The 27,722-nt window shown below is 39.1% G+C and overlaps 1 protein-coding gene across 5 annotated transcripts in view; it reads left to right on the plus strand.

Moving 5' to 3' along the window:
* The window catches only part of NRPA2 (nuclear RNA polymerase A2), a 122,105-nt gene that overhangs the window by 55,839 nt on the left and 38,544 nt on the right, over positions 1-27,722 (plus strand). For 3 of the 5 annotated variants that reach the window (XR_016044816.1, XM_020666417.2, XM_088852339.1), the window contains 7 exons: positions 9,702-9,817; positions 19,208-19,335; positions 19,421-19,500; positions 20,692-20,930; positions 26,528-26,692; positions 26,883-27,050; positions 27,218-27,292. Coding sequence is in view for 4 of the 5 variants with exons in the window: in XM_020666417.2 (XP_020522076.1) it covers positions 9,702-9,817; positions 19,208-19,335; positions 19,421-19,500; positions 20,692-20,930; positions 26,528-26,692; positions 26,883-27,050; positions 27,218-27,292 (971 nt within the window). In the remaining variant the exon portion in view is untranslated. Of the gene's footprint in view, positions 1-9,701; positions 9,818-19,207; positions 19,336-19,420; positions 19,501-19,622; positions 19,759-19,934; positions 20,028-20,691; positions 20,931-26,527; positions 26,693-26,882; positions 27,051-27,217; positions 27,293-27,722 lie in introns of those variants that run through there. The other 2 variants (XM_088852340.1, XM_088852341.1) reach the window with 2 other exon arrangements.

Genomic DNA, 27,722 nt, shown 5'->3' on the forward strand with positions numbered 1-27,722 from the left:
CAAGCCCGAAACAAGAAGATATCTATTGGTATCAGAGTTTGAGGATTAAATGGCTCAAACTGACAGACCGGTGCGGCCTTCTTCCATAAGACGGCCAGCTCTAGACGAAGAGGAAACTCTTATCACACAAATCTCTGTTGGTCCCCAAACTTTCACTAACCCTAACCATATTAGCCACCTTTTTAGTAGATTCTTCTCTAATATCTTCTCTAAGCCCATCCACCCTTGCTCTCAGTTAAGCATCTTAACATTCAGAGCAATTTCTCCTGAAGATGCTGCCATCCTAGAGAGGCCTTTCTCTTTGGAAGAAATTAGGAAAGCTACCTTCGATCGTCCAAAAGACAATGCCTTGGGACCCCATTGCCTTGTTTCAAAATCTTTGGGATACTACTGTCCCAGATCTCTTAGCCTTTTTTGATGAATTTGTCCTTAAGAGGCAGAATCAACTCGCCACATAAGTTTATTTTTTTAGCTCTGATACTAAAAGTAGAAGGTACCCATAGGATGAAGGAATTCTGCCCTATTAGGCTCTTGAATTCTTCATATAAAATATTAGCAAAAGCATTTGCTTCGTGGCTTCAGCAGGTCCTCTCCTCCATTATTTCCCCTTCTCAGTCGGCCTTCATCTGTAACAGACAAATCCTCGATGGGGCTCTTACAGCTCACGAGGCCATTCATTCGAGATCCCTTTCTCGAGAACCAGGCCTTGTTATTAAGTTAGAATGGGAGAAGGCCTATGATAGGGTTGATTGGTGTATCCTAGATGCCATCCAAGCTAGTATGGGCTTTGGCTCGACTTGGAGGAAATGGATATCAAAATGCATATCTAACCTCGCTTTCTCCATCCTAATTAATGGATCACTTGAAGGCCTCTTCCAATCACAGAGAGGACTTAGGCCGGGTGACCCTTTGTCACCCTCCCTTTTCACACTGATAGGTGAACTTTTTAGTCAGTCAATCTCAAGACTTTATGCTAATGGGTCTCTCTCGGGCTTCAAAACTTCATCCTCTGATCCAACAATTTCTCACCTTCTCTATGCTGACGATACACTCATATTTTGTGATGCCAATCCAACTCAAGTCGATAACTTGTGACAATTCTTGAGAACATTTGAAGTGCTTACTGGAATGAAAGTAAATCTTTCCAAGATTAAAATGATGGGTATTCATGTCAACAAGACAACCCATCTCAGTTTGGCTTCCCGACTAGGTTGTGCCTTACAAAATTTACCGTCATCTTATCTAGGCCTTCTCCTTTGCATAGGAAGAACTAAGAAAAACATGTGGGATAGCCCCATTGAGAGATTCACATGAAAATTTGCCTCTTGGAAAAGCAGATACCTTTCATTTGGGGGTAGAATTACTCTTATCCGAGCAACCTTAGCCAGCGTTCCCATGTACTACATGACAATGTTTCAAATCCCGATCTCGGTCATTCAAATATTTGGAAAAACTCATGAGAGATTTTCTTTGGTCTGGGGTTGATGACACTAAGAAAATTCCTTTAGTGCCTTGGGATATTGTCTGTACTCCTAAGTTCTTCGATGGTCTAGGAATCATAAATCTTAGAATCATGAACCAAGCCCTTTTAGGCAAGTGGTGGTGGAAATTCTCTTTACCCCACCCCCTACTTTGGAAAGAAGTTGTTCAAACGGAATATGGGATGAACGACATTGTGTGGTTGCGTTGATCCCCTCCACATAGATCCTCTGAGTTCATAGCCAGAATTCGATTCCGGCTTGGCAATGGTCTGAGATTAAGTTTCTGACTGATACCTGGATAGGATCTTTTCCACTTTCCCTAACCTTCCCTCTCTTTTCCTTATTGCTCGCGACCCATCGGCTCTTATTGCCTACTATGCATTAGTCACTGGTTCCACCCTGGTCTGGACACCAATATTTAGACGAAACCTAAGCGAGCAAGAATCCTCCACCCATATCTCCCTCTTTCAATCCTTAGAGACTTGCTTCAGTACTTTGTCTAGACCAAATTCTTTGATTTGGTCTGCAGCCCCCTCATGTACTTTTTCAGTATCTTCTTGCTACACCTCCTTGTTACCCACCCTACCCCCAACCCCCTCATTAACCTAACTTGGTCATTACCGATACCTCACAAAGTTCAGGCCTTTATTTTGGTTCTCTTACATGACAAAACCCTCACCCTTGATCAACTCAAAAAGAGGGGCTTTGCATTCCCGAATCGATGCATTCTGTGCATCCAAGAAGAGGAGACTACTCCTCCCCTCTTTCTTCACTGTGAAGTAGCTCAATGCCTCTGGTCTTCCCTTCTTAACCTATTTGGTCTTCAATGGGTCACCCAAGCTAATTTGACCCAATTCTTCGAAACGCACTTCTCACCTCCCAACTCCAGAAATGGCTAGAGATTGAGGCACCTTGCTGTGGCCAGTCTCTTTTGAAGTCTCTGACTAGAAAGAATCTCCAAGACCTTTAGAGGCGTACAAAAATATAGACGCAATTTTTGACTCTATAACCGCATGTATTGCTTTTTGGGCCAAATCCCTACCCATCTTTTCTAACTTGCCCATATCTCATTTTCTTAACAGCTGGGATTGTCTTTTGTTTCTTGCAGCCCAAACAAACAGACCAACACCATTGTGGTGCCCCCCGCCCTTAGGTTTCCTTAAGCTTAATGTAGATGGTTCCTCCTTAGGAAACCATGGCCCCTCGAGCATAGGAGGAACTTTGTCTGATCTTAATTCGACCATCTGGACCTTCTCAAAATACATTTGTCACCATGATTCTAGTTTCGTAGAGGCTATGGCCCTTTTGGTTGGCCTAAAAAGGTTATCCGAGCTTGCACCAGCAGCACAAGGCATCATAGTGGAATCATACTCTTTCAATGCAGTTTGCTGGGCCACACAGACGGAGCAGCCTCCTTGGAGGCTCTCAACTATTTTTGACTACATCGATTTATTATGTAATTCCCTTCCTCGGGTGTCATTCACTCGTATCTACAGAGGGGCAATTTGGAGGCCGATCGACTAGCCAGGGAAGGTACAATTCGTGGCTCGTGAGCAATTATTCGAAAGGTGCTCAGTCAGACTGCTGAGCCTTACTAGAAATCTGCAGAACGTTAAGGCTCGCTCTACTTTATATCTCTCTTCTCTGCTCTCTTCTCATTCTCCTCTCTTCACTCTCCTTTTGTCTGCTCCCCCTCTTAACTAGCTTTGTTTTTACAGTCGAATTCATGGGGGAAAAAAAAGGAAGGGAGAAAAAAAAAGAAAAGAAAAAAGGGAAATATATATATAGGAAAACTCTTCCCAACGCCTATAGGCGAAATGAACAGTGATTTCACCTACCCTCATCACCATGCACTTCTACAGTTGTTCGCTAGTGTTTCAATTTTCATTTGTTTTTGTAAATCCAAATTTCTTGAAATTTGGAGCGTGTGTACTTCTTAGTGAGGCGCACTTAATTAAAAATATGGATAAAAATAATTTGCAAAATATAAGTCGACAAAAATACCTCTAAAAATTTACGGGGGTATTTTGGTCAATTTATATTTTGGGAATTATTTTTTTTCATATTTTTATTAGGTGTGTCTCACCAAGATGTACACGCGTTCCAAATTTCAGATCATTCCGATTAGGTAAAAAAAATGAAAAATGAAACACTACCGGACTACTGTTACCGTGCGATGACGTTTGGATGGTGATGAGCGTAGGCAAAATCACTGATCGTTTTTGCCTATAGATGTTTTGTAGTATCGTTCATATATATATATATACATATATATAGCAAGATGCTTTTTTCGTGGTCGACTAGGTTGTAGCCGTTTCTGCCTGTAGGTCCCCTGTCCTTGTATTTTTTGCAGTACTCTTGCAACAAAGGTACTTCTTACCTTGGGTGAATTTTTGCGTTAAGTCTCTCTTCTACTACCCGTAGTCTTTGCTCCCTCAATTGTTCAACATTGTCTTACTCTACTCAATTGGGTAACTTTCGACAAGGTCTCCTTTTCACATTCTCGGGGAAGCAATTCAATGGCTGATCGTTTGGCTTGGGAAGGAGCCTCTTTCGGTCTATCAAATCAGCAACCAACATGATCGCCTCAACATTCTTTCTCTTTTCGTCTCCCCCAACTCTTTCTTCTGAACCTTGTATTAGAGGTTGTATTAGACTTCTCCTCCCCAAAAAAAGAGAAAAGTATCTTCTTTGAGGTTGCTGTTATTCCTTCCTGACTGTGCGGGCATCAAGCCAGTGGGCCCTTACCTAACTTAGCCATCTAGACCCTGTCGTTACTTCTACCTTAACTGCTCCGGTGGCTGAAGTCTTCGCTTCGAACAGAGGCTAATCTAAGGTACTCACCTCTGTAACCTCTACCCCCCAACCCCACTCTCTTCTTCCTTTTCTTCTCCCATTGTTTTTCTTACCAAAACTCTTATCACAATTGTGTTCCCACACACCCATCTCCTTCTTCTACCTTTTTTTCCATCTCTAGCTCCAATTTTCTTTCCATTATATTAACTTAGCCCCTCTACATTCTCCAAGTTGGTTACAATCTCTCTCTTTACTTAAGGCGCACTTCATATACTCTTTGCCTCATCCGTTCTCTTTTCACCTTTACCTATTCACTCTCTACTCTAAGTATTGGGAATAGAATATCTAGGGATGATCATACACTCCCTTTCTCATCCGCTCTATTTGCATTCGCCACCCATCTACACTCAACTCGAAGAATTGAGTATATTAAATCTGAGGAGGAGTATTATGCTTTGTTCAGTGGGTGTCCGTTGGATTACGTCATCATCTACAAAGGCACCTTCTAATACAACCTCCTTGGGTGCGCTACACTCCATGCTGCTATGTGATCTCTTCATCACCAGAAGTTAGACATCATCACCACAAAACAGAGTCAACAGCTTCTATACCATCTTGCAGCGGGCCAAAGCTCTCACCAGATCTTTTTGTCTTTTTGTCGGCTGCCAGGGTCCAAACCTCACTATAGTTAGCCCGGAGAGGTCTAACCTTTTGGCACCCTGTTACTCGTTTCGAGATGGCATCTTTTATACATATGTAGGGCTTTGCCCACCTTTTCTTCTTTAGGTTTTTCTGTTTCCTATTTTTCTTCTCCACTTCGTTTCTTCCCCTACCTCTAACATCTTTTTTTTCTTCTCTCTCTATCTCTCTCTTGTTGTCTGAGCACCCAATTTGTGGGCAAGGCGCAGGCCAGAGTGGCCGCTTAGGCGGGGGCCTCCTAGGCGGGTTCTCGGGCGCCTAGAAGGGTGTCTAGGGATATCCGCTTTTTATGGGCGCTCAGGCGCTGGGCGGCCCGCTTTTTGAAACACTGGGAGAATATGTCAACCACCTTTTTGGGGAAATCTATTTCGTTTACACTTTGTAATGTGCACTAAGAGGGGTTGGACCCGTATTATAGCATTAACGATAGGGCTGAGGATTTACCTGATTTGGATCCGAAATCTGAATTTCGGACCCTATCTGGATTTGGGTATGGGTCCAACATTTGGATCTGATAGGTCAGATTGGGATCCAAATAGTTCGAATCGGATTCGGGTGCAAGTGGATTTGATCTAGATTCAATCCATTTATGAAAATTATTATATATTATTATTCGTGTCTAATATTATATATCCGGATTCGAACCAAGTTGGATTCAATCCATTTTATATATTATTATTCGTGTCTAGTATTTTTTTGTTATATATTATTTTAAAGATATAAAATAATATGTAAAATAATTTTTTTTGAATCCGACCTGGTTCGGATTCGGATCCCATGTAGAATTCTGATCCCATGTATACTTCTCAAATCCGGATTTGGATCCAAATATTTTGGATTCAATCGAATCCAGATCAGGATCCCATTCCTAGTTTTCAGATTCGAATTCGGATCCCGATGGATCCGAACCCGATTCTTAGCCCTAATAAGCGACGAGTGGGAGACACTAGTCTTATTTCAGGTCCCATTTAGTGTATAACCATGGGGTCTTATTTGTTTTGGAAGAGTTATGTGAGAGTTGAAAGGTGTGGCTATATGGAACTCAAGGTATTAAATTAAAATTTTTCTTTTACTTTGATTCGAAATACCTGAATTATACTTACAAAGCTCGCTAAATATCGCTGTAAATAAAAATAGTGCCCTAGGTACAACCTAGGATCTTTGTTTAAACTAACTTCACCATAAATTATCACAAAATAAGTTCCTGAAAATTCACAGAAAATAGAAAATAATAGTGAAAAGTATTTAAAACTACTAGGAATACTCACTGGAAAATGCTTGGAATTACTCTTCCAGGACTTGGTATACCCCAAATCTAATTCCCTGACCAATGACAGTTTTACTCCTTAAGGTGTTGCTGGAAAATCTGAGATGGGGAAGTTTTTCAAGCGAAACCTTTCAATCTAGTGTTTTAGAGTGCTCAAAATCTTATCTAGGGTTTGTAAAAACGTTAGGGGAACAAACTAGGGTTGAATTTGGGAATTGAGCTTTCTAAGCTGGGCTTCTCCTTTCTTCTTTTCAAAATACAACAAACCTTTGCTCTAGGGTTTCACTATAGCACCATCTCTATTTTTCTTTTAGGTGACTTAACACAAAAATACAGAGGAGAGATGGTGGCGTGGCTCCCTATGGGGTAAAGGGAGGGGAGGCATGTGACTTCAAACATTTTTAGAGAGAAGAATCTTGGCGTGGAGAAAAAGAGAGTGAAGTAGGTGCGAGAGAGAATCTTCTTATATCTTTTTCATGGGAGAGAAAGATCTTTAAATAGAAGGAAATTTTTATCTTAATTTGAATAGGATTTCCTTAGGTAAGCCTTGTCTTTATTTTCCAGCCAGACTTTAGGATAAATAGGAAATTTGTGGGGTGAGAGATTTAATTAGAGCCCAGTGTTTTAAAATGCGGGATGCGGCCAAAAGTGGTGGGGGGGCCAATACGGTTCGGAATCGGGCGCATGGAGACGATGCGGTCTATAAATGTAAAAAAATTCTAAAAAGCCTAAAAAAATAGGTTAATGCATAGGAAAAAAATATGGAGGTGATATATGTTATAATAGGTATTTTAGTTTACTGATTAACTTCAAAAGTATTAGTTGTCGGAGATTTTGTATCCAATTATCCACTGTCCCTTGATAGAAACTAGAAACTTGAAACTAGCTTCATAAAACATTCAACAATCAACAACCATAAGCACAAATTTGCACCATAAGCACAACCATAAGCACTAAAGCACAACTATCAACAATGATAAGCACAACCCTAAACGACCATAAACCCAAATAATGATATTACAAACCAAAAGTCAAGCTCAAGAAGAGTTAACAGTTAATAACTTAATACAATCATCCATTTTGAGGCTCAATTTTGAAATTTGAAGTCAAAATTTGCCCCCCAATTTCATATCACAAATTCACCCTAACATCCCCAAATTAACCATCAAAAGCATCAAATCAACATCCAAATATCAAACAACCGCCAATCGAAGATTTGAATGAAAAATAAATTTCCGCCAAAATTTTTTTTCCCTGAATTTGATGCAAAAAGAGCCACAAAAGTGGCTGGAAATTATCGTTTCGGGGGTTTAATACGCCCCAAACAGTTTCCCCCATTTTTGGATGGTCAAAAAGATTATTTTGCCCATCCCCGAGGGCCAAAATAAAAAACAATTCGGTGGAAGGGGATGTGGTGCGATGCAGGATGCAGCTACGATGCGGCGCATATGCGGCCGGATAGGTTGAAAGCGCATATGCGGTCAGTTTTGATGCGGAGCGCACTTCATACCGCCTGATGCGGCCGCATATGTGGCGATGCGGCTGCAGTTTAAAACATTGTCAGAGCCATCCATCCCAAAAATCAGTCATCATTATTTTGAGGGAAATATGGGAACCTTATCCCGTTAGATTTTGACCGAAGTCCAAATTCTATTTAAAATTGAAATATAATCAAATTTTATCATAGATCTCCCAGGAAACCACATCTAGTTTAAAATCATAAGGTTCCTTATCTATAACTAAAATAAAATTTTGAATAACAATAAGAAAGTGGGGTGTGCACCCCACTTCCTAAAACCATGGCATGCCCTCGTTTCCATATAAAGTCTCATGGCAAATTAAACTTATTTTAAAATTTAAGAAATATCAGGAAATTGGGCTATGCCCCCCTCTTTCTTAAATAAATGGCATGGAGCCCTTTTTGTTTAAAAAATATGGCGTGCCACCTTTTTGCTAAAAAGGTGGTGTGCCCCCTTTATGCATAAAAAAAAGTGGCATGCCACCCTATGCTGTCATGTGGGCACCACATGGGTGGCACATATATGTGGGGTTGGATCCTTGTCCCCACATGTGCTTATTAATATATGAAATTTTTATAAATACCCATTTGCTGAAAATTATAGCGGAAATAATACTTTAAAAATCTAAAAAATATTTAAAATCATAGGAATATTTTTAATGTTAAACTAAAATATACTAGATGTGGAGTACCAAGGGTCAAAATTAGTGACAATAAGGGGACTACACTAACCCCAAGGACAATGATCCAATACTATTTTCTTATCTAACCCAAAGTCTCAAAGCAGGGGCTCATATTGGCTTGTTAGAGTTGGTTAATAGATAGTGGGACTATGATCTTGGAATGTGAATTTCAGTTCACCCTTTAAGCACAATTCTAGCACCTGTCACCACTATGCAAAAAGGGGCTCTCTCTATGCACATGTACATGTGGCTGTAATGTGTACATGTCATGCGGTAATTTGTTGATGCTTTGGCCTTTACCCTCACAGGCCTACAACCGCACACAGGAGAGCACATAGTTCACCTGGTCTACAAACATGATCCCTGAACATCTCTCCGACCGCAACAAAGGATGACCCACTGCAAAACCCTTATCGTTTGTACTATATGCCCAGGGGTAGGGGTTTTGGACATGTCCATGGCCATAGACCACCCAACCTGTGGTCAGTCAACATGCACACTCCCTCTAAAGTGCATATTCCACTATAGAATATCATTTTAAGCCTTTGCAGGCCACAAAGCCTAACATAAGTAATGGTTATACAATTGGGAAGTGGATGGTTTGCTTTTATTATTGACTTTTGTTTTCTTAAAAATAGTGAAGGAAAATCAATTTCATAGCAAAATTAAGATAATGGCAAACACTCATTTATAGTTGAAAGCAAATTAGATAATGTGTCAGAAGCTGAATGATTTGCCAAAGCTTTGAGTTAAATGTCTTATATTTATACAATGGAGTTTCTAAATGTTGATTACTACATTTCTTGTGGAAGGAATTGATGTAAATGCTATTAATGATACTAATATGGACTTTATACCCTGTTAGCGTCTGGATAAAAATTTGGCCTGTGTTTTGTGGAGTGTACTTTATAACTGACAGCTACTATTGCATGATCTTCCTATATGGTTGGTCTTCATATGTGTTCATGGGAATTTATTTAGGCATGCTTAAAATATCAACTGTCTATTGTTTCACCCATTATCAAACTATACTTGAAATATCAACGGTTCCAACTGATGATTATGTATCCTTTGATGGGCTTTTTGAAATACAATCAAAAGAAATGTATGGGATGTTAAATAGTTTATCTATTGGGCACTTTTTGATAAATTTCACCTCATTTATTCTAATAAGTATATTCATTCTGCTAGATGGCTTTAAGAAGGTGATGTGTTACTAGTTATATTAATATTTTATGATGTGGTGTTTTTCACAGGTCAACAAGTCAAGAAAATCATGGATAGGTTTCCTGCGGCAGCAATTGGGAAGTCCATTGAGAATATGCTAACTACTGGAAACTACTCATCAATGCAAAGTCTTGATTTGCAACAGGTTAGACATTTGGTGAATTCTCTACTATTCCAAGGGTTGAACTTTCTAGGCGCCATTTGGCTTTTCAATGATGATTCCTTTTTACGCATAGTTATATCCCTTGTTAATTGCATCATTTAGGAATATAGCAGTACTGTCCCTTTTGATTCCCTATGTTATACATATTTATAAGTTGATATTATCGAATTTTCTGATACGCAGTTGGTAGGTTCCGAATGAATAAAATATGGAGCATTGAAAGGAAAGGAATTTTGAATGCTAGACTTCTAGGCTATTTTGTTCATATTGAGGGTTCTTTCCCCATGTAATACAGTACTACACCTTATTTTATAGTTATTTCAAACGTCAAAGAATGAAGTTTAAAATTGAAATGAGAAAAAAAACTTGAAGCTGCTGTGCGAGCTTCATGGTAGCTGCAACCTTTTCCTCAAGTTCTTTGAACAAAACCCTCTTAACAAAATCCTCTAATTTAATATTGGTTTCACCCCTTGAAAATATGGTTCCTCATTTCTTGATCCATTCTGTATCCCATGGTATTTCATTAGCACTCCGCTTCTTTCCGTCGTTAATTCATGCAACATTTGAGCTTTTTGGTTTGGCATTTGAAGCTTCAGAAGTTCTTGTGGAGAAGGCAATCAGTTAGTAATGAAGTGGTGGGGCTGTTGAGCCTCTTTGATAGAAAGATGGATCATTTTGATTGTGAGACGCCTGCTAATGATGCATGCAGGAAGGAAATGTGGGAAATTATATCCACTTTTTCTTGAATCTCAAACAAGTGAAAGTGAGCAATAATGGAGAAAAACATGATGGCTGTCAATCAAGCAAGAGAAGAGGAGTTTTCTTCTTTCATTAAATAAAATTCATTCCAAATAACATAAGCCTCCCAAAATGTGACATCCAACCCTAAAACTCTAAAGTACTCCAAAATATTACAAAAATTCCAGAAATACCCCTGTAAACAGTACGTGTGAACAATACCCATAACATGAACAATACCCATGAATAGTAAATGAAAATATAAAAAGAAAACTTTAGAATTCCTTAAAAACATAAAAACCCTAAAAATAAATTTTGAAACTAAAATTAAAATATACATATATTGAACTTAAAAATTTAAAAATTAAATTAATTTTATCCTGCATCATTCTCCTTTAGTTGGAGAAAACTCTTACTTGCGTTTTGAAATTTACTAAGATGAATTCAACATTAAAACTACCTTCAATCCTCTTCTTCTTTGTTTACTCAAATATTATTCGTGGTAAGAAGAAATCCTTAAGAAAAGGACCTTTATATGTGTATTGAGGAATCAATGTAAATTTATCAAGTACAACTATCCTTGAACTCTCATTGAAAATCATGTAAAATACTCCTAACTCAATTTTCTAGTCTTTAGAGGCTTCTTCGACATGGATTTCATTTCCCCTTGAAACCAGGGCCATAATTTGCAGATTTTGCATCAATCATACTTCGATTGCACTATTTCCATTGGCCTAAATCTCCCAAGTGTTCCGTCTTTTTGATATCCTTAAGATCATCTTTTTTTCTTTATAGATCTTTTCAACCACGAAATCTTGTTCTTCATTAAGTGTAGGACTTTCTTTAAAAAATGGGATCTTCAAGTTCCTTATCAAAAATAGGATCGCTATCAAAGATAGAAGCACTATAAAAGATGGGACCTTCTACTGATTCAAAGAATATTGAATCAAATTGAAGATTAGACCCTCTTTATTCATTTTCATTATGCTCTTGTCGATGCCATAGCTCGTTAAACCCTTTTTTTTTTAACAAGGTTACATCGGAATGGAACTTGAGACGATGTGCTATGAAAACCCATCCTCTACTGTCTTGACCCAGGCCCCATTCTTGAACCCATTTATGTAGTTGGACACGCCTTGAGTTGCCATTCTCTGTAAAACCCCTCGTGATTTGGATATATGCCGTAGATTTCTGTTCATTTATGGAACGTTGTTGCTGGTCTCACTTCCACAACAATAGCATAATTTTGTCCTACATCACTAATTGTGGCTTAATCTTTGTTTTCTTTTTAAATTTTCTTTGTTTTTTTGTCCATTTTCCTTGTTCTCTCTCGTCTGCTAAATGTATATGTTTGCATATGTCTGGATTCTAGAATACAACTAGATGTTAAACACTTTTCAGTATTCCTGAAATTTGAAGAAGAAACTTCAACTAGTTTCATGATAGAAACCCTAAAAACCATTTCTCTTGTTCCCTCTCTTCTGCTAAATGTATCTGTCTGCATTTGTTTGGATTCAAGAATACAACTAGATGTTAAGCACCTTTCAATTTTACTGAAATTTAAAGAAGAACCTTTAACAAGTTTCAAAAGTGCCGGAAACCCTAAACACCGTAGACATTTTTATTACATTATAATAAAAAAAGGCTAAACTACTCCCACTTAAGTTAAAAACATTATTAGAATCCTCCATAAGTCCCTTCACTAAGAGACTATAAAACACCGCAACAAACTAAAAATAATCTCCTTCGAAATGTCAACCTTCCCCTATGATGCAAGAAGGATAGTTGGGAAGTTAGATCCACCATTTTCCTGACCTTAAACAAGTAACATTAGCAATTATAGAGAAAAAACATAGTTGTAAATGAAACCATAAGAATATGAACTTTCTTCTTCTTTCATAAAATAAAACTCATTATAATAACATCTGTCTCTCAAAATGTGGCATCCAATCTTTTATAACCCTAATGTTACTTGAGATCCAAGTAAACATTAAATATTCTAAAATACCCCTAAAACAATGCTAGAAGTGCAAAAATACTCTTGTCAACAGTAACATGTGAACAATACCCATGAATAGTAACTATGGACAACACCGTGAATAATATTTATGGGTAGTAAATAAAGAAAATATAATAAACTCTAGAATCTCAAAAAAAAAACTTAAAAGCTGTAATCAAACCCTAAAAGTAAAATCAAAATATGCATCCTTTAAAATTGAATAAAGATAAAAAATAAAAATAATTTTGCTTGTCCATCATTCACCCCTGGTTGGAGAAAAGTTGTCATCGAGTTTGGAAATGTGCTAAGATGAATTCAGCATAAAAACACATTCTTCAACTTTTGTTTGTTTGTTTGGCTTAAATATTATTCGTGGTAAAAAACATTCCTCAAGAAACAGATTCTGATATGTATATTGAGGAATCAATACAAATTTATTTAATGGATTGTAATCAGTCCTTATGCAAAATTAGCTAAATAAAGTTGATCCAAATCACTTTTAAGGCTGGTCTACAACCATAGAGAGAAAAAGAGGGTGTATAATAACTTTGCATTAGTTTTGTAGGTCTCCACAACTAATTCTAAGGGCATATAAAGGAATTTGGATTTTGATGCTAAATGCAAAATTAGATTTAAGGTTTTAAGGGACCTATGAGTTACTATTAAAACCTTAAAAGTTTTTCAAATGGGGAGTCTTTGCTAATTTGGGGGGATTTTCTAATGCGGAGTCTTTGCTAGTTTTGGGGGTTATAATAAATGCATAAAATTAAAGAAAGAGGGAAACATGAAAAGTAAAGGAGAAAGGGAAAAATTAGGAAAGGATGAAGAATACTAAAGAATTCACGGAAAGACAAAGGAAGACGAGCAAGAAAGGAGGAGTAAAGAGGATTATGGAAAGAAAATTAAAGAAAGGAGAGGAAGGGAGTAGAGGGGATTAGGGTTAAGTAAGAAAAAAAAATTGAGAGTACCTTTTAAGGGAGGGATTTTGGGAAGTGCTACCAAGCCTTCTCTATGACTTTTAGTTGAAGAATCCAAGAAACCCTTTAATAAAAGAAATCCCTTTAGAACCCAAGTAATTGTAGTAATTGTATTTCTAGTTGAAATAGAAGTCTTATGTAAAACAAAATTCGTAATGTTATTTTTACCCTTAATAAAAAAAATAAATTCCATAAGCACTCTAATTACTTTTCTAGATAACTTGTGAGATCTTAATAGATATTAAAAGAAAACCTAGAATCCCTGGAAAGACTTAAGAACCCTAAAGCTTTCAAAACTACATCCTTAAAATTTAATTAGAAGAGTGTAAAAATATGAGGCTTCTTTTCCTACATCAATCTCTTATGGTTGAAGAGAACTTGTCCTCGAGTTTTTAGATAGGCCAAAGTGAATTTTTTGCTGAGCCCAAGGTCCTCTTCAACCTGAACATTGTAACGATGATCTTGGGACTTGTTTGTTGAACACAACGATTATGCATTGAAACTGGCTCTTTTCAATTAGTTGGTATATTCATAAATACTTTATACAAAGCCTTGAGAAAAGGGTCATTATATGTCAATAGCATAGCTGTGGTATATATGCTTTGTTTAGTCGCAGTTACTAGCTGAAATCGCATCTTCTGCCATATAATTCTGTTGAAATTGCGTTGGCTCAGCCCTAGAAAAAACCAAATGTACATCTTCGAGATGAATACTAGATTGGATGGTCGTACCTATAACTTCACCTATTGATTTTCCTTGGTGTCCTTCATCTTTTTTCTTTGTGAAAGAACAGTTCAACCATGAAATCTTTTCCATCATCATAGGTCGGATGTCCTATAAGATCTTGTTCATCTGCGCATGCGTCGAAGATTGGTGGCGGATACCAATCTACAACCTACTGAATTTAGATACAAGTTGCATCAAAATCTGGAATTGTCACCTTCAAATCATAACTTTGGAGGGATGTCCCCCCACGTCTAGGTCGTCTATCACTTTCCTCTTCGCCCGAATCTTGACACGGAGCCGAACTTCTTAAGCCAAATGATCTTTGTCTTGCCCATGATTGATGTTGTTGAACTGTTGTGTAAGTTGGTGAACTTGGCTTCTGAGGTCTTCAATTTCTTCATCTGTACGATCACGAAGTTGTCTACAAGTGCTCGTTTCGCATCCCTTTCTCAGTACCATGGGTTCACCGAAAACACAAACCCTAGGCAGAGGATCAATTAAACTTTTTTTTGAAGAAAGTTAGCATTGTATTACTGAGACAGTAATGATTACAATGGGAGAAGACCGAGAGCCCCCATTAAGGGTTGCTCTTGGTAAAAAATACATCAGTGAGCCATATACAAAAAAGGCTTATAAAACTTGCCCGTTTACAATGATTTACAAGCATTGTCCAAAAGATAAAACAAAAACCAGGGAAGCTACGAAGTGTGCCTGTCCGTGAGAAAAAAGGAGTGGAACCTGGTGTTTTCTTCCTCTTGGATTCTAGCTCCCTCTTTTGTCCACTCTAGGATGAAAACGTACACATCTTTTGAATTGTGAGAGAGAGGTAAGAAAAGATTTCCATGCTCCTGAGGCTTTCTGCCACTGTCTTCTATCCGGCATCCAAGCTCCTTCCGGGATTCTATATTTACTTCGTAGGATCCTAGCCCAAAAAGAGTCAGGTGAGTAGCTAGACGCCACCACCATTTCTCGAGTAGTGTCGTATTTTGTTTTCTAAGGGTCTGAATCCCTAGACCTCCTATTTTTTAGGTAGGAAAATGTTCTCCCATGCTACCTGATGAAATTTTGTCTTCTCCAGCTGCCTTGACCACAAAACGTTTTGCATGAGTTGTTCTAGGCGATTGGCCACCTGAGCAGGCATGTGGAAGAGGCACATGAGGTACAACGGGGAGTTAGCTAAGGTGGCTTTGATCAAGGTGGTTCGACTTGCCATAGAAAGGTATCTACCTTTCCATCCTGCCAACCTTCTATCTACCTTATCCAAGATATGAGACCAAAGTCTCTTTTCCGGTTTTCCCAGGCCCAAGGGAAGACTAAGGTAAGTAGTAGGAAGGTCCTCCACTTTACACTCCCAATCTGGGATGATGTCTCTTACTTCAGAGTTTGATAGGCCTACTCCCATCATTTTAGATTTGACCATGTTTACTTTGAAACTCGTAGCGATCTGAAAACAACTAAGGAAGAGCTTTAGGGAGTCGGCTTCATGGCAAGAGGCATCAAGAAAAACAAGAGTGTCATCCGCATATTGCAGATGAGAGACAGTTGGGCCTTGCAGGCAGCTTTTGAAGCTCGGGAGGATACCCGCCTGGTAAAGGCGAGAAATCGAGCGGCTAAAGACTTCAGCCGCTATAGTGGAGAAATGGAGAGAGAGGGTCCCCTTGGTAAAGCCCCCTCAAGGATGGGAAGTATCCTTTTGGGTTGGGAGTAGCAACCTCTCATCCACTTCCTCCACTGGTCCCGGAACCCCATTCTAGCCATGGATTGCTCCAGAACAGATCTGTCCACGTGGTCATATGCTTTCTCCCAAACAATTTTGAAGATTAGGCCCGGTAGCTTGGATTAGGTGTCTCGAGTGGATACACTCGTGGGCCACCAATGCCCCGTTAAGGATCTGCCTATCTTGGATGAAGGCAGTTTGAGGTGGGGTAATAACAAAGGGGAGGACCTGTTGGAGTTTAGAGGCCAGGCCTTTGGCTAAGGTTTTGTAAGAGGAGTTTAGTAGACTAATAGGACGAAAGTCCTTGATGTCTTCTGCCCCTTCAACTTTGGGAACAATAGCTAGGTAGCATTAATCGCTCTGTGGATAGTTCCCTTGTGAAAAAATTCCGCAAAAAAATGGATGAAATTAGGGCGGAAGGTATCCCAGAAGATTTTGAAGGGTAAAGGGGAAACTGTCTGGACCGGGAGCTTTGTCTTTGGCCAGGGCATTAATTGCTTGTGGGATTTTTTCTTCAGAGAAAGGTTGCTCTAGCCACTCAGCTTGGTCTATAGGGAGAGTCAAGAAGTCTAGGGAAGACATTTTTGGTCTCGGTACAGAAGGGGCAGTGTACAAAGTCTGGAAGAACTCCAGAACGGCCTGCTCGATTTCTTTTGGGTGGACCAGGCAGTGATTGTTGGATTTAATCATCGAGATAGTATTGTCACGTATGTGACAATTTGCAATCCGATGGAAGAAGGCGGTTGTAGGTCACCTGCTTTCAGCCATTTAATCCTTGATCTTTGATACTAGTAAATCTCTTCTTTTTTGAGGATCGAAAGGTATTCCATCTTGGACTGTGTTCTAAGATCTTTTTCTGTGGTGTTCAAGGGTTTGCATTCCTCAAGGTGGTTCAGTTGTTGGATAGACTCCAAGAGGGAGGATTTGATTAGGGAATAGTTGCAAGGAGTTGACCTGCTCCAGGTTTTGAGAGAGGCTTTTAGAAGTTGGATTTCGTCTGGAGTCTATAGCCTGACCTACCCCTAACCTGGGATGAGAAGGAGTTGCACCAGGTTGGGATAAGGGTAGAGAGCGACGACTCTTGGAGCCAAGCCAATTCAAATCTAAAAGGTTTTGGGCCTCTTCTAACTGCCATAGTATCAAGAAGAATGGGACAGTGGTCAGACGTGGGGTTGGGTAGGGCTATCGCAGAGGAGGTCAGGAAGGATTCCTCCCAATTAAGGGAAAGGAGAAATCTATCAAGTTTAGAGAGAGAGGGTTCAGAAGCATGATTAGACCAAGTATAACGACAACCTTGAAGGGGGCTATCAAGGAGTTCTTGCCGATTTATAAAATCAGAGAAATCTCTCATGTCCTGAGAGATGGAGGTGGAGGACTTCCTCTCATAGGGCCATCTAGTGACATTGAAGTCTCCACCCAGAGCCCAAATAGGATGAGGTATGGCAGCTACCTGATCTAACTCAGACCAGAGCCTGTGTCTGAGGGAGGCAGAATTTGGGCCATAAACGGCCGTGAATTTCCATGGGATCCCATCTGGACAACTACAGAGGAGAATAATCATTGAGAATTCCCCTATGAAAGAGCAGTCAAGGGTGTGATCTGAGGGGTTCCAGATCACCCAAATGCCCTTTGAAGCCCCATTTGCCGGCAGGGAGACCTACTAGAAAGATCTTGTACCCCATACCTGGCGAATGAGCTGGAGAGAGGGCTCAGGTTGCTTGGTTTCAATGAGGGCAAGAATGGCAAGGGAGTGTTTTGTGGCTAGGTCCTTAACCGCGTCCCTTCTAGACGCCTGTCCCAGACCCCTAACATTCCATATTAGGATCTTCATGTGTTAGGGTAAGGGGAGGAGGAGGAGGCCACTCTAGATGATCTCTTATGACGGTTAGTGGGAGGAGCAGCCAGGGGGACCACCAGCAGACTGACCCTCATAGGCGATTGATGAGAATAAATTCAACAGTTCTCGTTGTCCTTTGAATCTCACCTTCATCCTACTATGTGCATCAGCCGTAAGGAACTTGTGAGCTGGTCCTTCTGAGCCGTCATGGTGGAAGCCCATAACTTTGAACATCTCAATCATTCTGTCATCAACTCTAATTTCCCCACCCCCATCGACCTTTCTTTTTTCTTTTTATTCCACTATACTACAATGACGAATCATTTAAACTTAGCAGAAATTAGCAAGATCTAGGCTGAATTTGGCAAATCCTAGGCTAAAATCAACACACCTTAGCTCAAAATCAGCAAACCCTAGACTTGGCTATAATTCCCTAGCATAGCCATTGAAGAAACTTGAGCTTTGATTCCAAATTGATGTAGAAAGAAAATTACTCGGGGAATAAATCCAGTAATCGATTGATTCAAGATTAACGAGGAAGAAGCCCACAAGCTAGGCTTCAATGGCTTTGTCCACAACCAAGCATAAGATTTAAAAATTCCACTCTATGTAAAACCTTATTCAAACTCCTGTTTATAATAAAAGGGTTTTCTTAGGGCCCAATAACTCCTATTCTAACTGCAATAGAAATCATAATTAAAATAAATTTCACAATGACCTTTTTATCCTTGAGAAAATAAAATATTCCATAAGCGCAATAACTGCCTTTCTAAACAACTTAAATCCTAAAAACATAGAAGAACCCTAAATCCCTAGAGAAAACCTAAAAACTCGAAAAGTAAATCCTAAAACTTTAGAAAATGCACCCCTAAAATATAAGAAAAAGTTGAAAATTAGAGGCATCTTGTCCTGCTTTAGGCTACCCTGGTGATTTTCCTAGTAAATAGTTTAATTAATAAGCTTGTGTCCTTGATATTTAGTTTGCATTACGAAGAGCTTACACGAATACTTTTGTGGTACCTAACTCTTAGTCTGTTATCATGAACTATATCTAACTTTCCATTTGAAATTATTCTGAAAATGTTGAACTGTGCATCGCACTTTGCTTCCTGGCATTTGGATGTTATCTATTATCATCCTGTGAGAAAATGTTTGTTGAAATAATGATCTGATAGGCACCAACATTCGTTAAATATACCTCGTTGTAGATCTTGCCAAGTCTTTTGCTTATGTTAAAATGTCTTCCCTTGCTAACTTTCAGGAGTCTGATCTTCTATGTTGCATATTGATTGTGTGAATTATTATTCATTTACTCATCTTTACCTGAGACAGATTGTATTATACTTGATGTAATAAATATTTTTCCATGTTTTTACAGGTCAGGGGCCTGACAATTGTTGCAGAAAGACTTAACTTCTACCGTTTCCTTTCTCATTTTCGATCTGTTCATAGAGGATCTTCTTTCATGACAATGCGTACAACAAGTGTTCGAAAGTTGCTGCCAGAGTATGCATACCCTAATGAACTCATTTGAAGTTCCATAGGCTCTGCTACATGTTTGTGATGGACATTTATTATGCTCTGATTTCAGGTCCTGGGGATTCCTTTGCCCTGTTCATACACCTGATGGGGAACCATGTGGTTTGCTGAATCATATGACATCTAATTGCAGTGCGTTTCTTTTCTATCTTGTTAGTTATGTTTTGTTTTAGTGTCTTATTCCCATTTAGCACTACTTTACTTCCTCTTACACTCATTGGAAAAGTGTGGTACCCCTAATGTTCTTTCACAAGGAAAATGCAGCTGTAAAGTTTGGATTATTTGGCCTATAAGTTTGGTAGCAAGGGGAATAAGTTATGATTATGTGGAACTACTTGAAATTTGTTTGTCCTTCAAAGGGTAAGAGATTTATAGATTTTACATTTATCATGTCTGGTGAATGAAAGCAGTTTCTTATAAAAAGAGGCAAGATAGCCTTTCATTGTGATCAGACTTAGTTCATTCTCAATTGAGTTCGTGTTTATGTCTCTATTCTAATCAGTCTTTGTGCATGAAGTTGACAGTGAGATATAAAAATATAACTAGCTATGCTATTTTTGTGTCAGCTGCTCATGTATGGGCCTAGAGAAACTTAAGGTATAGTCATGTCGCTGAAATCTCATGGATTAACCCAAGATATGGAGAATAATCTCTTCTAGGTACTTTTTAGCCATCAACCTTGGCTACTTCCTCGTTTCTACTCCTATTATTGCAGAACTTGTATGCCATATATTCAGCCTTGGTCCATTTATTTTAAAATCTTTAGATTCTAGAGCATCCCTCCATAGTTCGAACTTTGCGTTAACATCATCTCTAGTTTCATCAATCATAACCTTGTCATCCGCAAACAACATACACCACCTCATCCTGTAGATGCCTAGTTAACTCATGCATAATGAAAACAAAGAGATATGGGCTCAATGTTGACCCCTAATGCAGGCCTACTGTCATTAAAAACTCGCTTGTGTCTCCACTTATTCTCCTCACACTAGTTTGCGCTTCCTCGTACATATCTCTCACTGTGTCAATATATCCTCTAATGACTCCTTTCTTTTCCAACACCCACCAAATTAACTCTCACCATGTCATATGATTTCTCTAAATCAATACAACCATGTGCAGGTCTAAATTCTGCTAAGCTATAATGTTATTTTGAGATATGTTAATTCACTTGCATTTGCTTAAATTTTCAATTTCGATGTATTTTCTAATATGTTGTAGCAAATGCAATTTAGTCCAATGCCCACCAGCCTTCTTTTACATAGTGTTAAAAGTAAGAATTTATGCTCTATAGCTAATTCCTGTTTGCTTGTATATCTTCAGAAGTCACATCACATTTCGATTGCAATGGAAATCTTAAGGATTTTCTACGCATACGGAAGTCCATTTTGAGGTCACTGGTTCATAATGGAATGATTTCATTGCCAAATCTTGAGAAAGCTGGCCCTCCTGACTTTGTAAATGTGCTTCTTGACGGCCGTGTCATTGGCTTGATTGCATCCAACAAAGTGGAGGACGCTGTCGCAAAGCTCCGTAGGGAAAAGTTCAGAGCAAGTTCACCAGTGAGCTTCTTGCCTTTTGATCATTGTTTCATTTTGGCATCTTAAGTTTCTAATCATTAGTTTTTGTGGAACACTTTGCATCATGTGTATTAGAGTGGCATGTTATGTTAATATTTTGGCCATGTTGAGCCCTATGACGTGTTGTTACTTTATATATTGTGTTTAAGTTGTCTCTTAGATTTTATGTTTGAGTTGTTTTTAAGCATAGGGTGGGAGCTTTAAAATTCTTTTAAGGGTTTTTTGATTCATGGCTGTCTTTAATCCATGAGGTTGTTGGGTTTTTGTGGCCTTTTAAAGACCTTACGAGAACATGTAATTAATTTCATGATAGTGGAATAATGAACTGCAGTGGGAGTATGGTCCAGACAGACCGAAGTTGGCAATACTGATGCCATGACTTAGAATAAGCTCGACGAGTTCGGTCGAGTTGAGTTCTAAAACCATATGATACCTGGATATATAGTACAACTGAATATATGGAAGCTGAGGGATAAGGGTCTAGCACCTTCTATTAGGTCATGATGATTGATATATGGATTGTATGGCTAAGATCTCTCACCCCATAGATCACCTTCGATCAATGATCTAGATGAAATTTCATAAGGATGGCCAAACCCTAAGAAACCATAATCGTAGCATCACCTCTCAATGGGGGGTCTCCTTTCTTACCCTAAGACTTGAGCTCTCTCTCTCGCTTTCCCTCCACTCTTCTCTCTCTCTCTCATAGGTTCAAAGAAAGAAAAGGAGGGGTACGCCCCTAGGGTCTAACACATAGAAAGGGCATTCCCCATATAGAATGTGAAGAAGAGAAAAATCCCATGTTCTGAATGCATGCTTTCTAATATTTGAGTAAAAGGGTATGGCATTACTTCCCATTTTTTGAGATTCAAGAAAGACCTAGATCCTGTGCACCATCGGTGGAGAGATCTGGTGTGGAATATGCAAAGTCCATTAGAGGCAGCAAGTGAGAATCTATTTATTGTATTTCTTTTCATTTATTTGAGTTTTAATTATAATACGTGGACATATGTAAGTGTTCTAGCCGGTATTGTAAAAGAAACATTTTAAACTAAATAGATTGTGCTAGTTCACATCGTCCCATTTCTTAGGCAAGGTATTTGTGGTCCTTGGCATGTGGAACTTTCATTAGGTTGCCTTAGAATCGCGATGACCTTTTTGGCACTACAAACTCTAATCAAATTTTATTTGGTTTTGTGTAAAAAAGAAAGGGTTTCTTTTGTCGCACTAAATCTCCATATGTGAGCTCCGACCACTTTCTATCTTTTGTAGTAGCCATCTTATCTTCTTTGATTTAATTAGTTGTATGAGGTGCTTTCTGTGGGTCTTTCTTTTGTAATGTTCGTATTGCTTGATCTTATTTTATCTGTTTAGTGCATTATTTTGCTTGATCGGTCACTATAATAACGAAAAATCCAAAAAAAATTTAACTCTCAAAAGGAAAAATCACCATTAACTTGTCAAAAAAAAAAAAATATATCAAAAAGAAAAATAATTATGAAACATAGGATACACGTGAGAGAGACAAATAAGATAGCAATGTCACGATGATGATGAGATGAGATGACATATCATTGAGTAGCACTGTAAATATCTAGTATCAGGCATTAGCATGCCATTGCATTATAACTCCATAGATACAGTTCTCGATTCATCAATGTCAAACATATGTTTAAAAATTACCTCTAAGCATCAACTAGAGCCTCTTCCTTTGACCTTCGATTATCATTGAGTCAGTCACCTCCTACCGTAGTAAGGCCCTATCCCCTTTGAATGCCCTATCCCCCTTGAAGGCCAAGCATGCAATGTAAGTAATCCTATGCTTCTTGAATGGAGGAGCTGCAAGCTTCTGTCAGGCCTGAGGATGGTAGTAACATCCTGCCCTCTCAGCATCTGAGGGAGATCCCTAATACCGCCTGGACCTAAATTACTATGTAAGCTATATGTTGCCTGGGTATGGGTTATATTGGATTCTTTTAGTCTTAAAGTAGGATTCTTTCCTGTATTGATATGAAAACTATGAATATTAATATACTAGTCATTTACAGGTTATGAGTTTACACTTGAAAATTTGAGGCGAGATGACACTAGATCTACTCCACCTTGATTTGCACAAAACTTAGTTAATTTTTAAAAATCGATGGAGAAGTGGGTTCAGTTGAATTAAATCTGAAAAATAGACCGATTTAGTCCTCTTTCCCATACATTGTCAGCTGTGCCAGCGTAGGATCTCTTAGAACTGAATAAAAGCTTTAAAATGGTTTAAAAGAAACCAAGGAAAAGGGTTTCGGAAGACCTTCAGAAAAATAACATTGTAAACATCGAAAGGGAAGAGAAAAGAGGGTTACCTAGGGCGAGCCTGGCCCACAGGCCTGGCACCCGAAGTTGGGGTCCTGATCAAATTTAATTGACGAGGCACCCTTCTCCTCAGCCTTCTAAATTAGCTTGCATCAGAGATTTCTTTGGACTTGAACTGGAAGGGGTTTAGACCTATGGTTTTCTTGAACTTGAACTTGAATCATGGCTTAGGGCTTTCATTTACTTGAGAGGGCTTGTCTCTCTAGTTTTTAGGGTTCAATGGTTGCCGGAATTGCAGAGAATTAGGGCTAAAAGGCCTAAGGTTTCGAGAGTTTTTAGGGCCTACTGCAGTTAATATTGGCCATCAGATAACCAGCTTGGGAGAGAGGTTATGCAAGCTAAGACTGGCACTAACGATGATGGCAATTTCTTTAAGTGCACTTCCATCGAGCCTCTGGTGCATGGAAGAGCATCCTTAGGAGTAGATTAAATTTCAGGGAAAAGACGAGATTCAGACTAGGAAGAGGGGACCATGTTAGATTTTGGAAAGACTTGTGGATGGGAGACTAGACTTTGGGGGCTGCTACCACTGTCTTTGCTCATTGCTACATGGAGTAGACTGAATGAGCTGGGGATGACTGAACCTCGGAGCTCTTTTCGCCGAGCATTTCACGTGGTTGGCCCAGCAATTGCAGCCAATGAAGAGGTTATTGTTGTGGAAGTAATAGAACCGAAGGAGGCCATCTCATCTGGCTCCGAAATTTAGAAAAGCTCTCAAGGAACCGGAAATCGAGCACATCGCAGACCTTCTCAACCTACTTCAATGTTAGGAGCAAAGCCCCAGCGAGTTCAGTCGTTAGCTAAGTCTTGTCAAAGCCAAAGTAGTAAAGAGCCCTTTTTGCTCTTGCCCAAAAGCGAGTTCAGTCGTGAGCGCAACGAGCCCACTAGGAGCGTGGCCATTGCTTTTTTATAGGAGGCTGACGGGAAACGATTGAGGTCCCCAATGCCATCATGGACTTCATAGTCGCCTCCTTTTACTCAACTTTACAGCACCCTAAAAGTCCTAAGCTTATCTTCAGTTAAATTTGGGCTGCCGCTGTTCCCACAAGGTTCAAGCCTTTGGGAAGATCTCTGCCTATGGTAGACTCCTTACAGAAACCAATTACAAATGAGAAGCTTTCATTTGTCCAACCGATGTGTCATGTGCTTACAAGAACAAGAGACCATTGACCATGTATTTTTACATTGTGATTCCATAACCCCACTGTGGTCTAACCTACTCCAGCTTTGTGAGTGGCAGTGGGTCACTCCACAATCCATTGAGCCACTGCTCTCAGCTTTCCTGCCCTGCCTCTGCCTAAAAGAGGATACCTCCTCTGGACATTGTTGGTTTTTTCTACGTTATGGGGCATTTGGAGGGAGAGGATTTCCCACATATTCCGTGTTCAAGGACACAGGTTTCATTTTTGGGCAGAGGCAGGGCAGGAAAGCTGAACTTGGGTAACTCAGCCAAGACAATATTTTTGGGCCAGGCAACTATCTCCTCGCAACAACTTGGGTAACTCAGCCTTCCTCGGAAATTGGGGAAGCATATTGTGCCTAAATCCAAGGACACAAAGCATTCGAGTGACTTGGATGCTTCTGCCTCAATGTTCTCTCAAGTTGAATGTTGATTGCTGTGCCCTTTGGGACACTTGACCCCTCGGGTTTTTTGGGAGTCCTAACTAATCACGAAAGGGTACAGATTCCATCTTCTCAGGCTTCATATGGACTCCATCATGATGACAACATTGGCACTTTTGGAAGAGATTAACGTACTCTTCAGGGTACCATTTACACTACCCATTTAATAGTGGTGGGAGATTCCAGAAGCATCATATCTTGGGCTACAAACAGAACCCAAACCCCATGGAGACAAACCCACCTTGTTTACTACATATGTGTCTTATGCAGCATTCCAGGTAAGGTTTAGTCAAATACTGATGGCGGCCAACCTCATTGCTGATGCAATGGCAAAGGAATGGGCAGGGGCAACGGAATGGGGATGCAATACTCGTCATCTTGACATTCGCTCTCCTTCACTACCTCATCTTCTCTTCCTCTCCTTCCTATCTCCTCTCTCCACTCCTTTCGCTTTTGTAAAGGACTGTTATATGATGGGTGCTATGTTTTTTTTTTGTTAGAAATTAAACTGCTGTGACTGGCTCTTAGAACACCATTTTTGCACAGAGCGCCCATTATGTGGGTAGCCATTTGGGGATTTTGTATTACAATTAGTAGACTATGACTAAGTAAACTATTTCACTTAGACCTCATTATTTTTAGCTTTCATTGTCTTTTGTGTTCCTATTAAGTGAATCAATTCATATGTTTACTTCATAAGTGCTGTTTACATCTGGTATGTAGCTTTCCATGGTAGCCGTTTTGTTTTGGAGGATGTGAAGGTTGCTTCTATTCTTTTATTCCTTTTGTGAGTTGGTTGTATTTTTCTTTATCATCACAAATGTGTTTGTAAATCATTATCCTATTAGCATTATGCTGTGGCGCTGTGTTTGAACTTCTAATAATGGGGATGTTGGGAGTGCTTGTTAAAGATTGGTCGCAGAAATTTTTTGTTTTGATGCAGAATAATACAAGGTGGGCTTCTCAAGCTTTCTGATTTATCACCACCCTTAACTGCGTAATGGCCGCTGGGCTCATGGTTATTTCGTATACCTTTCTGCTGTCACAAAATTTATGTAGTCCAGTAGTTTATCCTGGTGTTTTTTATTGTTTACTTTGTAAGTGCTATTTACATCTGGTATATAGCTTTCCATGGTAGCTATTTTGTTTTGGAGGATGTGAAGGTTGCTTCCTTTCTGAATTGGTTGTATTTTCTTTATCTCCACAAATGTGTTTGTAATCATTATCCTATTAACATTATGCTATGGTGCCGTGTTTTGAACTTCTAATAATGAGGATGTTGGGAGTGCTTGTTAGAAATTGGTCACAGATTATATTCGTTTTGATGCATAATAATACAAAGTGGGCTTCTCAAGCTTTCTGATTTATCACCACCCTTAACTGCGTAATGGCTACTGGGCTCGTGGTTATTTTGCATACCTTTCTGCTGTCACAAAATTTCTGTTGTCCAGTTGTTTATCCTGGTACTTTTTATTTTTCGTAGAACATGTGATACACTTCATTTTAAAATGTCCTTTGAGTGAATTCTATAAATGCCAAAGAGTTCATTTGATGCTTGTAATGTGGGGATTAACTTATTTGATATTTTTGCTTCCTAGATTCCGGATGACTTGGAGGTGGGTTATGTGCCCCTGAGCTTTGGTGGGGCCTTCCCTGGATTGTTTCTCTTCACTTCTCCATCCAGATTGGTTCGACCAGTGAAGAATGTTGCCGACCCTTCTGGAGGACGTTCAGAAATTGAACTTATCGGGCCATTTGAGCAGGTGTTTATGACTAGTTACAATTTCATCTTGAGTGTGTGTATAAAACATGTCTTTCTGAAATGTAGGTGAACTTGCTTTTATCTTCCTTATGGAAGCACTACGTGGACCTTTCTTAGACTTAGCTAGTCTTTCTTTTCTATTGGTATGGGTTTTTTTGGCTAGTTGAATGTTCTTTATTCAATAATGACAGGCATTTATGGAAATAAAATGTCTTGATGGTGGAGATGGGGGTAGGAGAATTCCTTCTTTTCCAGCAACTCATGAAGAGATCCATCCAACAGCAATGCTTAGTGTTGTCGCTAGTCTAACGCCGTGGTCCGACCATAATCAAAGTCCCCGTAATATGTATCAATGCCAGGTTAGGTTTTTGGTTTCATTTGGATTGTTACTGTTGCACCAGTGGCTTATATTTATTAAACTTTTGGCACTGGTTGATGTTGAAAATGGGTGTATCTAGTCTGACTGCTTTTTAATTTTGGGAAATAATGTTTTTCTTTATGTTCTTTTTTTTTTGATACTATTTAGATGGCAAAGCAGACCATGGGATTTTCTTCACAGGCGCTACAATTCCGTGCTGACAACAAGCTATTCCATCTTCAAGTAAGTATTTGGCTATTAATGGACTTTTAACACCTCTTTTTTTTTTTTTGCAATTGATTTCAGGTTATGAAAAAATTATGTTTATTCACTTTCTGTGCTTATGTTCTTTGTGATTGTCGTAAATCTTTTTGGTTCTTCGCAGTGATTATGGGAGGGTGATTAGCTAGTATTCAGTTAACAGCTTCAAAAAAAAGGAGGGTGATTAGCTAGTATTGTGTTATTAGTTTCATTCAAGTGTTTTACTTCATTTTCATATGTTTAGCATCAGATAGTGTTGGAGTGTTTTCTTGACATAACCGTTAAATGGCACCATACACAACTAATGTGATCAATGTAGCAATATGTTCATTCGAGTGTTTCATTTACTGGCTTTAGCATCAGAGAGATTTGGAGATTTCCTTTTGACTTGTCATAGTGAGAAGTTGACATC

This window comes from Amborella trichopoda, chromosome 11 (assembly GCF_054954075.1).
Source record: "Amborella trichopoda isolate Santa Cruz 75 chromosome 11, AtrichopodaSantaCruz75HAP2 v2.0, whole genome shotgun sequence".
Taxonomy (NCBI): Eukaryota; Viridiplantae; Streptophyta; class Magnoliopsida; order Amborellales; family Amborellaceae; genus Amborella; species Amborella trichopoda.